At 54.8% G+C, this 12432-nt stretch overlaps 3 protein-coding genes across 3 annotated transcripts; 1 reads left to right on the top strand and 2 right to left on the bottom strand.

Moving 5' to 3' along the window:
• Positions 1-852: 852 nt before the first annotated feature.
• VTJ04DRAFT_7931 (uncharacterized protein) lies at positions 853-1086 on the top strand (the record flags this gene model as incomplete). Its single annotated transcript, XM_069366312.1, has 1 exon — positions 853-1086. One exon carries the CDS (start codon positions 853-855, stop codon positions 1084-1086), a length of 234 nt encoding a protein of 77 aa, XP_069217259.1.
• A 253-nt stretch (positions 1087-1339) lies between these two features.
• Positions 1340-4127, bottom strand: VTJ04DRAFT_7930 (uncharacterized protein; the record flags this gene model as incomplete). The annotated part of the gene is made up of 4 exons (XM_069366311.1): positions 1340-2216; positions 2283-2608; positions 2754-3184; positions 3782-4127. The coding sequence occupies 4 exons, from the start codon at positions 4125-4127 to the stop codon at positions 1340-1342; spliced, it is 1980 nt and encodes a 659-aa protein (XP_069217258.1).
• Positions 4128-9743: 5616 nt separating this feature from the next.
• VTJ04DRAFT_7929 (uncharacterized protein) lies at positions 9744-11734 on the bottom strand (the record flags this gene model as incomplete). Its single annotated transcript, XM_069366309.1, has 4 exons — positions 9744-10709; positions 10760-11575; positions 11634-11661; positions 11727-11734. 4 exons carry the CDS (start codon positions 11732-11734, stop codon positions 9744-9746), a joined length of 1818 nt encoding a protein of 605 aa, XP_069217257.1.
• Between the last annotated feature and the right edge of the window lie 698 nt (positions 11735-12432).

The raw sequence follows: 12432 nt of genomic DNA, 5'->3' as shown, positions 1-12432 counted from the left end.
TGGTAAGCGGAGTGGGTAATACCTGGTAGTGAGTGAATGTGGTGTTATGACAGTGGGATAACGTGGCGGATCGGAACAAGGGTGACTCGCCCAGATACTAAGGTATGTATGGATTACTCCGGATGTATGTACTGTGCCAATCGCTTTCTAGAACATGGGCATGGGAAAATGGGAAAGTTTGGGATCAAGTCGAATGGCATGACATCAAGGATCTAAAAAGATCAAGATCATGCGCGCGCCATGGCGTGTTGAACGACGGCGTGAAGACGGCTCGTCTCGTCGGTCCGACCTATCCATACAGCACCTACAAAAAAACATCTTTGATCGGCCCATTTCTCTGCCGTCGCCTAAGGCTAATAGATGAGTTTGGTACTGTATTGCCGTATGTATGGCCATGCTTAGGTAAGTGCTCATCGTTGCCGGCCGGTGTTAATTGACGCAACATACCACCGGGTACCACAGCCGCCACGCTCTCCTGTGGGGGTCCATGGGAAACGTGGGAATACGGAGCACAGTGGTACTGAGATTCTCAACCCAACAGTCCTGGGCTGCTGTTGTAAGTGAACGCCTCCGTTTCCCATCCATGTTCTCCTCCGTTGGCTAACTACGATCCCTGATTTCCTAGATCGTTGACGGCCACACTGTGGACAGGAATTTCCATCCACATGGTCGAATATTGTCTGTCCATGTGGCTGCTAGCAAATGGCCAAGGCCATCTTTGGTACCCAACACCACTGAGGAACGAAGGTATCATGAGACATTGGATACCAGCACTCAACAACAAAATCGATGTCAAGCGCCGTCTCAACCTCCTCTCACTGAAGCACATCACAACCACTCACATCACCCATCATGGATACCTGCTCCAAGGAGCAAACGACAGATTGTGGAGCAAATGCAACTGATCTTTTGTCTTCCTCCCTAGCGTCTATAGAAAGAATTCCCAACCAGCCAGTACCGGGCAACCCAATCGTCCACCCATCCATGTGTCATGACCATCAACAATGCCTGCTAACTCGTATTGAGCTAGCCCTGTCCTCTAGCCCCCTCTTTATATCTCACTCCGCGCACAAAACCATTTCCTGAGGCCGTGCCCACCCGCCCGCCCTGGCCGCGAAGGCCCGTTGTCTTGAACAAGCCTTCTCCTCTCAAACGAGTTGGGAATCATTACTGAGAAGGATGCATCATCCAGCGAGAAATGAAGAAAAAGGAAGAAAAACTCCAACAAAAGCCCGGAAGAGAAAAGCAAACTCCTCGCGGAACCAAGTTAAAAAACTGAAGAACCCAGGCGAAGAAACAGAACCAACCAACGCTGAAGAGACGATCAACCCTTGTCTCCTCACAGTTGAGGATCGTAGATCCGAGCCTTGATGTACTTGTCCAGAGCAGGATCGCCCCACTCCTCCCACTCGAGCCAGAGCTCCTCGGGCAGCTGACTCACGCCGTCGCGCCGCGCCGCCTTCATCACCTCGCGGGCAACAATCAGACTGGCATCACGCACGCGCTCAATGCGCGGGTAGATGAGGCCCTTGTGGATCTCCTCGGCGTTGAGCGACCCAGCCAGGGCGGCAGCCGACGTGTAGATCATGTTATCAGTCACACGGCTGGCCTTGGACAGGATGGCACCAAGGCCGATACCTGGGAACACGTAGACGTTGTTGCCCTGGTTGGGGTAGTAGGTGACGGAGCTGTCGCTGGTCTTGACCGTGAAGGCCGAGAAGGGCGAGCCCGAGGCGAAGATGACGGTGCCCTCGGTCCATTGAACGGCCTGCTCGAAGGTGCACTCGGCCTTGCTCAAGGGGTTGCTGAGAGGGAACAGGATGGGGCGACGGCCCAGACCACCGGCGTCAACCGAGGCCTTGAGGGCGCGCACCACCGACTCGGTGAAGACACCGTGAGTGGCCGTCAGGCCGACCAGGGCGGTGGGCTTGACGTACTCAATGACCTCCTCGAGGGTCCGGAACTGGTGGCCGTTGTTGTCGCTCCGGGCGAAGTACTTCTTGTGCTCAGCAAGCTTGTCGCCACGGTCCTTGGTCACGAGGCCCTTGGTGTCGACAAGCCAGAACTTGTCCTTGGCAGCCTGCTCCGAGAGACCACGCTTGGTGTAGTACTCGACGAGCTGCTTGGCGACACCGACACCAGCGGAACCGGCGCCCATGAAGACAAGACGCTGCTCCTCAATGGGCACACCAGAGAGGTTCACGGCGCCAATGTAACTAAAGACGAGAGGGTTAGCGTATGTCCTTCCGACATGCAGCGCATATGGGAGGCATCAAACTTACCCGCCGAGGACGACGGCACCAGTACCCTGGATGTCATCGTTGAAGCACTTGTACTTGTCGCGATAGCGGTCGAGGTAGTTGAAGGCCTTCTCACTCTCGAAGTCCTCAAACTGCACCACCATGTCCGGGTAGACGTCGGCGCAAGCCTCCATGAACTCATCCATGAAGGCCTGCTGCTCGGCGGCCGACGGGCGCTTGGCCCGCAGGCCGAGGTACAGCGGGTCCCTGAGGTTGGCCTCGTTGTTGGTGCCGCAGTCGAGGACAATGGGCAACGTCTTCTCCGGGTGGATACCGGCGGCAGCAGTGTACAGGGCCAGCTTGCCGATCTAATGCATCGCGATGCATGCGTTAGCCAACCGAAACTTCGGGTTCTGCTCCCGAGGGGTTGACCCCGGTTGGGGTCGGTTGGGTGTGGGATGGAAGCGGAGATGGGGGTGGACCCCCACGCGGCAATGTACCGAGGTGACTTACCGGAATGCCGACACCATTCACGCCGAGGTCGCCCAGACCGAGAATGCGGGAACCGTCAGTGACGACGCAGATCTCGGGATTCGGGTAGGGCCAATTCCTGAGGATCGTCCGAATGGACCTCCGCTGCTTAATCGAAATGTACAGAGCCTCAGGGCGCGTGTACAGCGTCGAGTACTGGAGGCAGACGTCGCCGATGGTGGGGGTGTACACCAGGGGCATCAGCTCCTTGGCATTGTCGATGAGCAGGCGGTAGAACAGGTCGACGTTCTGCGCCTTGAGGTTCGACAGGTACAGGTACTTGTCGATGTTTGTCTGGCGCGTGCGGATCATCTTCAGGGCGCGCTCGCACTGACGATCAGCATCCTCCATGACATGGGGGATGAGGCCCGTCAGGTTCTTGGCGATGCGCTGCTCGGGAGTGAAGGACAAGCCTTGAGGAGGGGAACCAAGGTTAGCAGCAAGCGCTTGGAGGCGGGGAATTGCTCTTGATCTTGAGTTCGACATGTTGAAGGTAGATAGAGGGTAGATGAGGAAATATAGGTAACAAGGGGATATGACGAGGAAAAGTGGAAGAGGAGGGCCAGCAACGAGGGAGGGAGGAGAGGTTATAAAGGACAGAATTGTTGGGGACTCGGTGTGTTGTAGCCCAGATATGGCCAGGTAGGCAGGCGTTGCTGTCTATCAACTGCGGGATGTGGTTCCCCAGTGATATCCCAGCAGCCTGGGATAGAGCAGGTTTAAGACGACAAAAGATGAGATGGTAGGAGGAGCGAACGGGGAGGTAGGACCGAGGCGAGTGCCCTGGCTCTAAAGCTCATAGCCGGCCGGTTTCCGGGGCTTTGGTGCCCGTGGAGACGGCGGCCGGCCGAGGGAGAACTAGCCTGGAAATGGCCGTGGAAAGAAAGGGCAGAAGGTGCCGACTCCGTAAAAAGTGCATAAAGAGCAGACAAAAAAGAAACCAAGAGCACTTGTGCAAGCAAGCGGACAGGATGCGCTGTCCACCCAACTTGACTGACTCGTTCACTCACCCTTATTCCACATGGGCTCATTGAGGATCTGGTAGCCGAGGGCCTGGCTCTGAGTGATGTACTCGGTGGTGGCGAACTGCTTCACCTCGGCGTAGTGGTTCTGGTTGTACCCACGAAGGGTGTCGAGGTTGGCCATCCTCATGGCCTCCTCGATGGCAGCGATATCGACGGACGACATTGGGTTGGCGGCCGAGATGCGTCTTGAGGACGAGATGGACATGCGCTTGGAGCTAGATATAGACGAGTGCGACGACCGGGCTGAGGCTACGGACGACGTCGAGGGAGAGCTGGAGCGCGGCGTGGAGATATCTGAACCGGTTGCTGTGCTGGGCGCATACGACGCCATGGCATGCGCAGGCTGGAGCGTGGGGGAGAGGAAGGAGGAGAGGACGGAAGAGAGGGAGAAGGGGAAGTGGCCGACTGAAAAGAAGAGGCGGAGGAAGAGGACGAGGTTGGAAAAAAGAAGCCCGGTGAGTCGGCAGGGTTGTTGGATCAGGTGCTGCTGAAGGAGGAGGAACCAGAGGAACCCTTGCGGCGGCGTGGACCTGGCACTGCCCGCTGCGCCCGAACCTGAAGCCGAAGAATTACGAACGTGAAAAAGAAAATAATAATAATGGTCGAGGCCCTCTTTTGCAGTGGAATTTGCAGTCTGGGCCACCAGTGCCTTGGAACGCAGAAAAGCCAGTCGACTCTTGTTTAAACAAGATGATGATGGTACTCCCTTGCTTGACGTGCCGCGGGCGACTCGAGCTCTTATTATCCAGTCTCTGGAGCACCAGCTTGCCGCCCTCGACGTGACGGACACCCAACTCCTGTGTGCCCGCTGGAACATGCCCAGCCGCGAAAATTTAGCTTGGGTACTTGATTGCGCTGTTGAAACAAAGCGCTTGTGATGGGTGACGGAGCGATGCGACAAAGGCCTGTCCAAAGTTTCGTTGCACGTTTCAAGGGCCGTTCGAATCGAGAAACCCACAACCCACGGAACGGCTCTCGCAGTGACACGACTCCCTCCCATCCATCATGAGAGTTGCGCGAAATTGCCTTAAATCACCTGTCGACACGTGGGATGGAAGAAGCCCAGCACAATCATGACTGATTGTTTTGTGTCTTCCCTGCCACATGGAAGAGTCGTCGTCATTTTGGGATTTGAATTTTCCCTGTGTTCCCATCATCGCAACTTGGAAGGAACCTCCAGGGAGCTCTCGCTGCGGCTTGGGATCAGACGAAAGAGCTGGTGCACAGTGTCTGTTTAGGCGACCCACTGGGCTGCAGGACTCGGCGAGTTACACCGCAGGTACGGCGGACAACCCCCTGGGTCCAGGAGTCGCCGAGATGACATCCCGGGTGGGGACCGGAGTGGACACCCGAAGGAGACGGCTCAACTCCGTTTGTTGGCTTCGTCTCCGTCCCGTCAATGTCAACACGGCCAGACCGACGGGAACAAGGACGGGAAATTCACAACAACAACCTCTTGCCCAGTTTCCAAATGCGGTTTCTCTCCTGCCAAAACATGCGCGGCCTTCTAATTACAGTAACGTGATAGAGGTGGGAAATTTGTCGAGCACATCCGTCATCACGGCTGATTAGGATGGGAGCGCTAAGTATGGTTGTTGGAGGTCCGGTTCAGGTCCCAAGACTTGCTGACTGCGACCTGCATCGTTGACCGCCAGCCGCTTTTACCGCTCGCTGTGTGACGTCGTAATGCGTGCTGTCTGTGTGTGGGCTTGCCAAGTCCCGCTGACATTGATGAGGAACACAAACACAACTCATGGCGATCGTTGCCTGGCTGGTTACTGGTTGTTGGTACGTAGGTTTCTAATTCCAGCGGACATCCCTAACGAACCAACAATACCGCCCAGATTTTCGGCTCTTTCAGGTCGTAAACCATGTTTTCCTTATGTCACGATCACGTACTCGACGCTGGCTAGCCCTTGAGGCGCAAGTCACGAGACTCACCTTCAACTTCAAGGGCATCACACTTCACGCACACAATCGCGTCGAGCGTGAAAGTGATGGGCGTGTGAAAAGTCGGTGGGCCTTCCCAATCGCAGACGGCATTCCAGATGCTGCAGCGTGCAGTCGCATCAGGGCCCAATCAGACACCACGCACCCAGCAGCCGATTTCCTGTTTGGGTCAAGACTGCCCGTCCCGATCCGCCGGGAGACGACGTGAAGCTTTTTTTCGGGATCCGTCGTCGGCCCCTGGCTTAGACGGTGGCCACAGCGGGAAGCCCAGGCCCGCTTCTTTACCCCTTCTCGTGCTTCCTTGGCCTGCGTCAAGACGCATCGAGACGCAGAAGAGAGCACGCGGACGGCGCACGTTACGCCCAGGGGCTTGACCGCTTTTGTTTCGTTACCCAAAATGTGATAGTGAAAGGGCCGAGCCAAAGCGTTGATCACTGGGGACTGGAAGCGCTGTCTTGGGGATACACAACTGAGAAAGCACGTCTGTTGTGAGCCTGTTGTCGTCACCATCAATAGAAACCTGGAAACTGTGACGGTCGCTTTTGTCAGCGGCTGCCGGCCCCCGAGAAATCTTCTATCACGACACACACCGTCGTAGCGAGATAATGCACTTCGGGCAATTGCAATATGCAGTTCCGAACGGGCCGTTATCGCGGTATTGGTTTTCTGCCGTCCAGAACGTTCGGCCGGTGCGCGGCACACAGGCGAAATTCACCAGCTTCGATGCTCATTGCCAATGCCGGTTTCCAAGGTTCCCTGTTGCTGGCTCTTCCCAGTGCCTGCCCGGACCAGAGGTGTGAGACGGGACGGACCCACCATTGGGCTCTGGTGGATCCGATGGGGCGGTGGGGCTCCCGGGCTGTTGTGGGTCAGGAGCATGGCTGGGGAAAGGAACCAGGATGCCATGCATCCACAAGCCGCCCTGTGGCCCCGACTTCTTCCGACCACAACCTCGACACGAAAAAGAAAAACAGAAGTCCAGAAGGTCCAGAATTCGAGAATCCCCTTTACGGAACCAACCCCTGGCCACCGAAATCCGCCTCGACAGGAACCGAGCTTCTCGAAGGAGGGAAAAAAACACCATGGCCTGGATGAAACAGCGTCGCAGCCGCGTCAGACATGCCCTTGTCATCACGGGGGAGGCCTCCGCGATTCTCAAACGAACCGCCTTGTCCGAGATTCCCCATTGCTGCCCGACGATTGGCAGTGTGCCTGTGAACTGAATTCGAAAAGGGCGTCCCATGGTGATCAGGTCCAGGGCAAGCTGGTGTTTGTCCACTTCTGCGTTCCAGAGGCACATGGCGAAGAAATGGGTCTGGATTGAGGTGGATTCCTGCACAGGCTCTCTTCTTCCAGCCCCGAGGCTCCTTCCGGGACGACAGGAATGTAATCCGGCAGGACATTCTTGACATCCGCATCATCGAGGACTCTCGTGGCTGTGAGTCACGAGAAATCTGCTCAGTCGGATTGGAAGAGGGGAATGCCGGATGCTTGTGAAAGACAAGGACGGGGACTCAAGTCCAACATCCTGCACTGTGTGTCTCTGACAGGATCAACAGGGCAGCATCAACGTCAGATCCCGCTGGTACTTCGTAATGCTCCAATGCTTGATCTCCATGGCTTCCCGACGATCACCTCAGCGTGCAGGAACCAGTTGTTACAATCCGTATTCCACGAGTAAGCAGATGCAGTGATACGGAAGATCTCGACGGCATCTCGATCATGATCAGCAAAGAACTTCGGACAACCGACAGAGGAGCAGAAGGGCTCGTGAAAACAGACGTTTCCCCTTCTCTATCAGTGAGAGAGAGCCGTTCCGGCCCCGGGAAACGGTCTTGCACATGCAACAACCCCCGGAGGCCGGCAGTCGGCCTGACAGTCGGCATCCCCCGCTACGGAGCCCCGGCTATTGTACCCCGTCGGCGGCGATACGGTGGATTCCATCCAGAACAAACAGGTCCGCAGGATCTTTACCTCGTTCCGAACATCGGACGCTTGCGGGGTACGTCCGAGGCATATGACGGAGCAACCAAACAGCTGTGTAGGTACCGTACTGCGCATCGTAGCAACGGTTAGACATCCGAGGAGTGACGGCAGGTTCCGGCGGGAGGGGGACAATGACTCCTCCAAGCCCACACGAAAACCAACCAGAGATGGATCCCATGCTGTCACAATCGTCTCATCACTGCTTGCTCCCGACCCCAGGTCAGGGTCAAGGCAGCGCACGAACCACGAGCTTGACCTGGTTCCATGTGTTCTCTTCTTCCCCGGACTCCACCATCACCACGCGCCCAGAGGCCAAGAATCACGGGGATGAATGGCGGATGAGTCAAACAAAAAAAAACCATCTCCACTTCCCTTTCCCCAGTTTTTTCCAACCACCGGAGCCATGAACTATGAAAACGGGGAGCGAGGTTCTCGAACCTCTCCTCTCTTGGGAACTCCCGATTGCGTCGGCCCCCGGTCCAACAAACCCGACCAGCCAGGCAAACCCCGGACCGACCCTTCCCCAGCCACCCCCGGATTTTCGGGGTCCGGGGGTCCGGGTTCGGGTTCCGGGGTTGGGTTTGTTGGGGATGAGATGTCTGTCAAATGATCTTTCTCCTTACCTTGTGTTGGTGGTTACCTCGACTCAACCGTTGACTTTGCTGTGAGTCAACATCTGGGTACCTTAGAAATGATAGGTCCTTATCGAGTACCCTGCATGCTGTTGTGCAACTTGGGATGGCGCGACCCGTGTAGATTTGTAACAGATATGGCATCTGATCTCATGTGCGCTTTCACTAGGTGGGGAAACTAGATGTGGATGAACTCAACACTAAGATACCTAAATGCGGAGTTATCACATGCTCCTGAGCTTCAGTGATTGTAAGGTCTACCCGGTCTTCTTGCCATGGATAACCTCGAGGGAAATACGGAATGCGGAGTAAGCATGTGCTTTCAGGTGAGTGTTGATGACAACGTGCAAGCACATGCAATTTTCGCTTGATGAAGACTCGACGTTGGTGACGCCACCTCTTCATGATACCAAGCAGCCGTTACTCTGTACACGTCAGACATCTCTGTGTGCAAGGTAGTAAGTATGTGTAGAGGACGGGAGTAATCCGCCTGTACGAAAGTTCCACATGCCAATGGTCGGAAAGAGTCAAAAATTGAGTGTGGAATCAGCATGTGCTGGGAGCAGCTCATGGTTCTGTCGCCCATCCTCACGACAAGGAGGGATCTGGTATTGTATGTCAATTAGATATCCCAAGGATCTGCTATGTGCAGGTCAAAGTGTACAACTCCATTGAGTGTGCCTGTTCAACTCCCTCCACCGGAGTGGCTCATTAACTCTGAGACAACAATGAGAGAGATTGGACTTCAGGAAATAAATGACCAATCCTTGATTCCTTACAACCCCTTCATACCTATTGGCCAAAAATAATCCGAGTTCCTGCTTGTTCCACTAAGCACAGTTGTCCGGGACGTTGACTATAAAACAACTTTGATATACAAAAAGACCCAGAGCTCTTAAGGGATCACTCATTACATTGAGTCACTTGAGTAAAGCTTTGCTTTTGAGTTCCCCTCAATCAGCTAATAAAAGGGTTTACCCAATAGCGTCAATGATGATCTTGTGGCAGTCATGGCGAGAGCGTCAAGGCAGAGTTCTCTAGATGGCATCGTGGACACTGTTCAGAGGACAGCAATCAGGCTGCAATCGTTTCTCTAAACTGTCACCTCTTCATAATACAAAGACCCAGGACCTAGTCTCTCAACACATACATCAGACAAAACACAAGTTACAGTTACCTGTCCCAACCAAGACATCTAGTACAGACGAAAATCCGTCTTCCGGTGCAAAAAAATATACTGTAGTCCTTTCATCCCAACCATCCAGTGCGACCTCAGACGAAAAAACAATAATACATCACAAGCCTGTGCCCCATCTACATTGTACACACACACCAACACACTCCAATATGAAGTACAATCCATTCGAGGCCACCTCAGATCAAACATCACCTTCGTCATCCGACAACCCCTCAATCACCATCCCCTTCGCATTCGGCACACCAATGAGGATCTTGCCCCGGGGCACGCGCACATCACGAACCTTCATGCACCCAAAGACGTTTACCTCCTTGAGCTTCGGGCAGCTGCGAAAGGCACACCCGACAATATAATCAGTGACCTCCTCGCAGAAGCTGATCTCAAGCTTCTCCATGTTTTCATAGACCTTGTCCTTGGTGAAAACGTCTTCAAAGGCTTCACCCTTGATGTGGCGGCAGCCATGGACGTTGAGGTTGCGGAGGCTGCGACCAGAGTGTTGCATCAGGGCGCAGAAGCCGTCAGAGCAGAGACCGATGAAGTCCGGGTTCTCGCGCGGGTGGGCCGAGTCGCGCTGGCGGCACTTCTGCAGGTCGAGGAACTCGAGCCCCGGGTTGGCCCAGCCATCAAAGAGCCGGACGAACCCGTAGTCGGTCATCACCTCGCTCTCCGTGATGCGCAGCTTGACGAGCGAGCGGCAGTGAGTGTGGATGGCATCCAGAACCGTGTTGTCGGCCTCAGGGACACGCGTGAGTGAGAGTGTCTCAAGCTGGCGCCCGATCTTGCTGATGAGGCCGACATATACATCCGAGTGGACGATTTTGCGCAGGTCAAGGCCAAGGTGCCGGAGGGTCGAGATGCGCCCAATCTCAGCAACACCCGCGCCTGAGACCTGCTGGTTATGGCAGATCTTGAGACGGGTGAGGTTGGGGCAGGCTGTAGGTATGACGGCGAGAACAGCATCGGTGAAATGCTTATCTGTAAAGTAGACACGCAGAGAACGTAGGGACTTGCCCTTCTTCTGCAGCATCTCGATCCACTTTTCCTCAGAGATGAGGTTGGCGCCATGGAGATACAGTTCTTCCAACTCGATGTTCCGGGACAGAAAGTAGTCCACAACTGGATCCTTGAAGTGAATTCCATTTCGGATCTAGCAACGATTAGAAGCAATTCGTTTCATCGGCGGATTGTGACGCTTACCTTGAGCCTCTTGAGCCCCGGAACCATTTGGAAGATACGGATAAAGTCGTCTGTGTAGAGCTTTGCGCCATCGTACACATAGACTTCATCGGTTGTCGGCGTCAGGAAGAGGTTGAGCGTTGTCGGGTTGAGGAGGCGCATCTTGGAAAGCTTCCTGGCGACCTTGTCAATCAGGAACGGGGGCAATCCACTGAAATCCTCGGCGAGGTCAATGTTTCTCGCGAGGGTCTCGATGCAGAGTGTCATCAAACTCTTAGCTCCGAGGGAGTAGATGCCATCCAAAAGATTGCTCTGGAACTGACGACGTCGACCAGCGGCGGCAACCCTCTTGGCTTTCCTCCTGGCAGCATCCTCCTTGTCGAGGTCCCTGCTGCACTCAGGACACAGCAGTCCACCGTTGGGGCCATTCCTACTGTAGGCAGTGACTGTGAAGCGCTTTCCACAGAGTTCGCAGTTCTCTTGCTGACCGGGAAGAGGTGCGGAGAGTTCCATCAACGCCCTGGCGAGATTGTCCTCTTCATCAGAATCCAAGCCATGCTTGCGCTTCTGGAACTTTTTGGAAGCCTTAATTTTCTCGATGGCTTTCTGTTCCTTCTTCCGCTTCTCCTCGTCCTGTGTGGTGGCCGCCGCCGCGCGTCTAGAGCGGGTTGCCATTGCGGGACTGCCCGTAGCATCTTGAGCCGCAAAAGACGGAGAAGCCTGGCTTTGATTGGCTTCTTCTTGTTGTTGTTGCTGTTGCTGATCCTGTTGCTGTTGGGCTTCCCGACGCCTTCGCTCAGCATCCAGGCGAATTTGGTTTGCGGAAATATTGTGTGACTGCCCGAATTCTTGTCAGCACAAGTTGAAACACCGTGAGTATGAGTTCGGAACCCACCGCCAAAAAGTCAGTCAGGGCCGATTGCCTGGAGTTGGTCTGGTCAGTGTAAACGTGGCCATGACGAAGCAAGCCGTAGAAACAGTAACATACGGGCCCATGATTCGGCGCTGCCGTCCTTCTCGAGACCTGGATGATTCTGTTAGTGGTTTGAGGTATCGGTTAGCTGGGTCATCATCACTTGCATTGTGGAAGATGGCGACTTGTCACTTCGTCCAACGAAAACTAGAGAGGATGTGATGGGAGTGGATGCAATCGACAAGGCGCAAGTTTTGTTGATATGAAAATTTCGTGGTGCACACCGAGGCGTGAGGATTTCTTTAAGGCGGCGGCGGCGGCTGCGGCGACGGCGACGGTGACACGTCCTGACGCGAGGAGGGGTGGTTGCACTTGGCGGGAAGTGGTTGCGTTGACGCCAAAGCACCTGACCTGGCGTTGGTGCTTTCCAAATACGGAAAGACAATTCAAGTTTCCAGTCCCCCGGATTGAACTTTGGGGTTCGGAGAAAACTGATGGAATAGAGAATCTACAAACAAGATGTCACCTCGCCGGGAGTCGGATGAACAATGACAAGTTGGTGAATGACAGGGTTCGAAAAGTCGTAACTGAACAATAGGGAAACATTGAGACCCCTTCTGCAGCCTGTTGTTTTTTTGGTCATTGTTTGATGCGTGACGCAGGGGAGCAGCAAGGCTCCGATATCTCCGATTCTGGGATTCGCAACACCGACTCAAACCGGGCACTGCTGCCTGGGACAGCGGGAAAAGCTATTAAGATAATCACGTGACACCGCGTCCCA

Source organism: Mycothermus thermophilus (assembly GCF_041956435.1).
Source record: "Mycothermus thermophilus strain CBS 625.91 unplaced genomic scaffold VTJ04scaffold_5, whole genome shotgun sequence".
NCBI classification, from domain to species: domain Eukaryota; kingdom Fungi; phylum Ascomycota; class Sordariomycetes; order Sordariales; family Chaetomiaceae; genus Mycothermus; species Mycothermus thermophilus.
The sequence above is the reverse complement of the archived record's forward strand: the minus strand, read 5'-3'. Positions and strand labels throughout refer to the sequence as shown.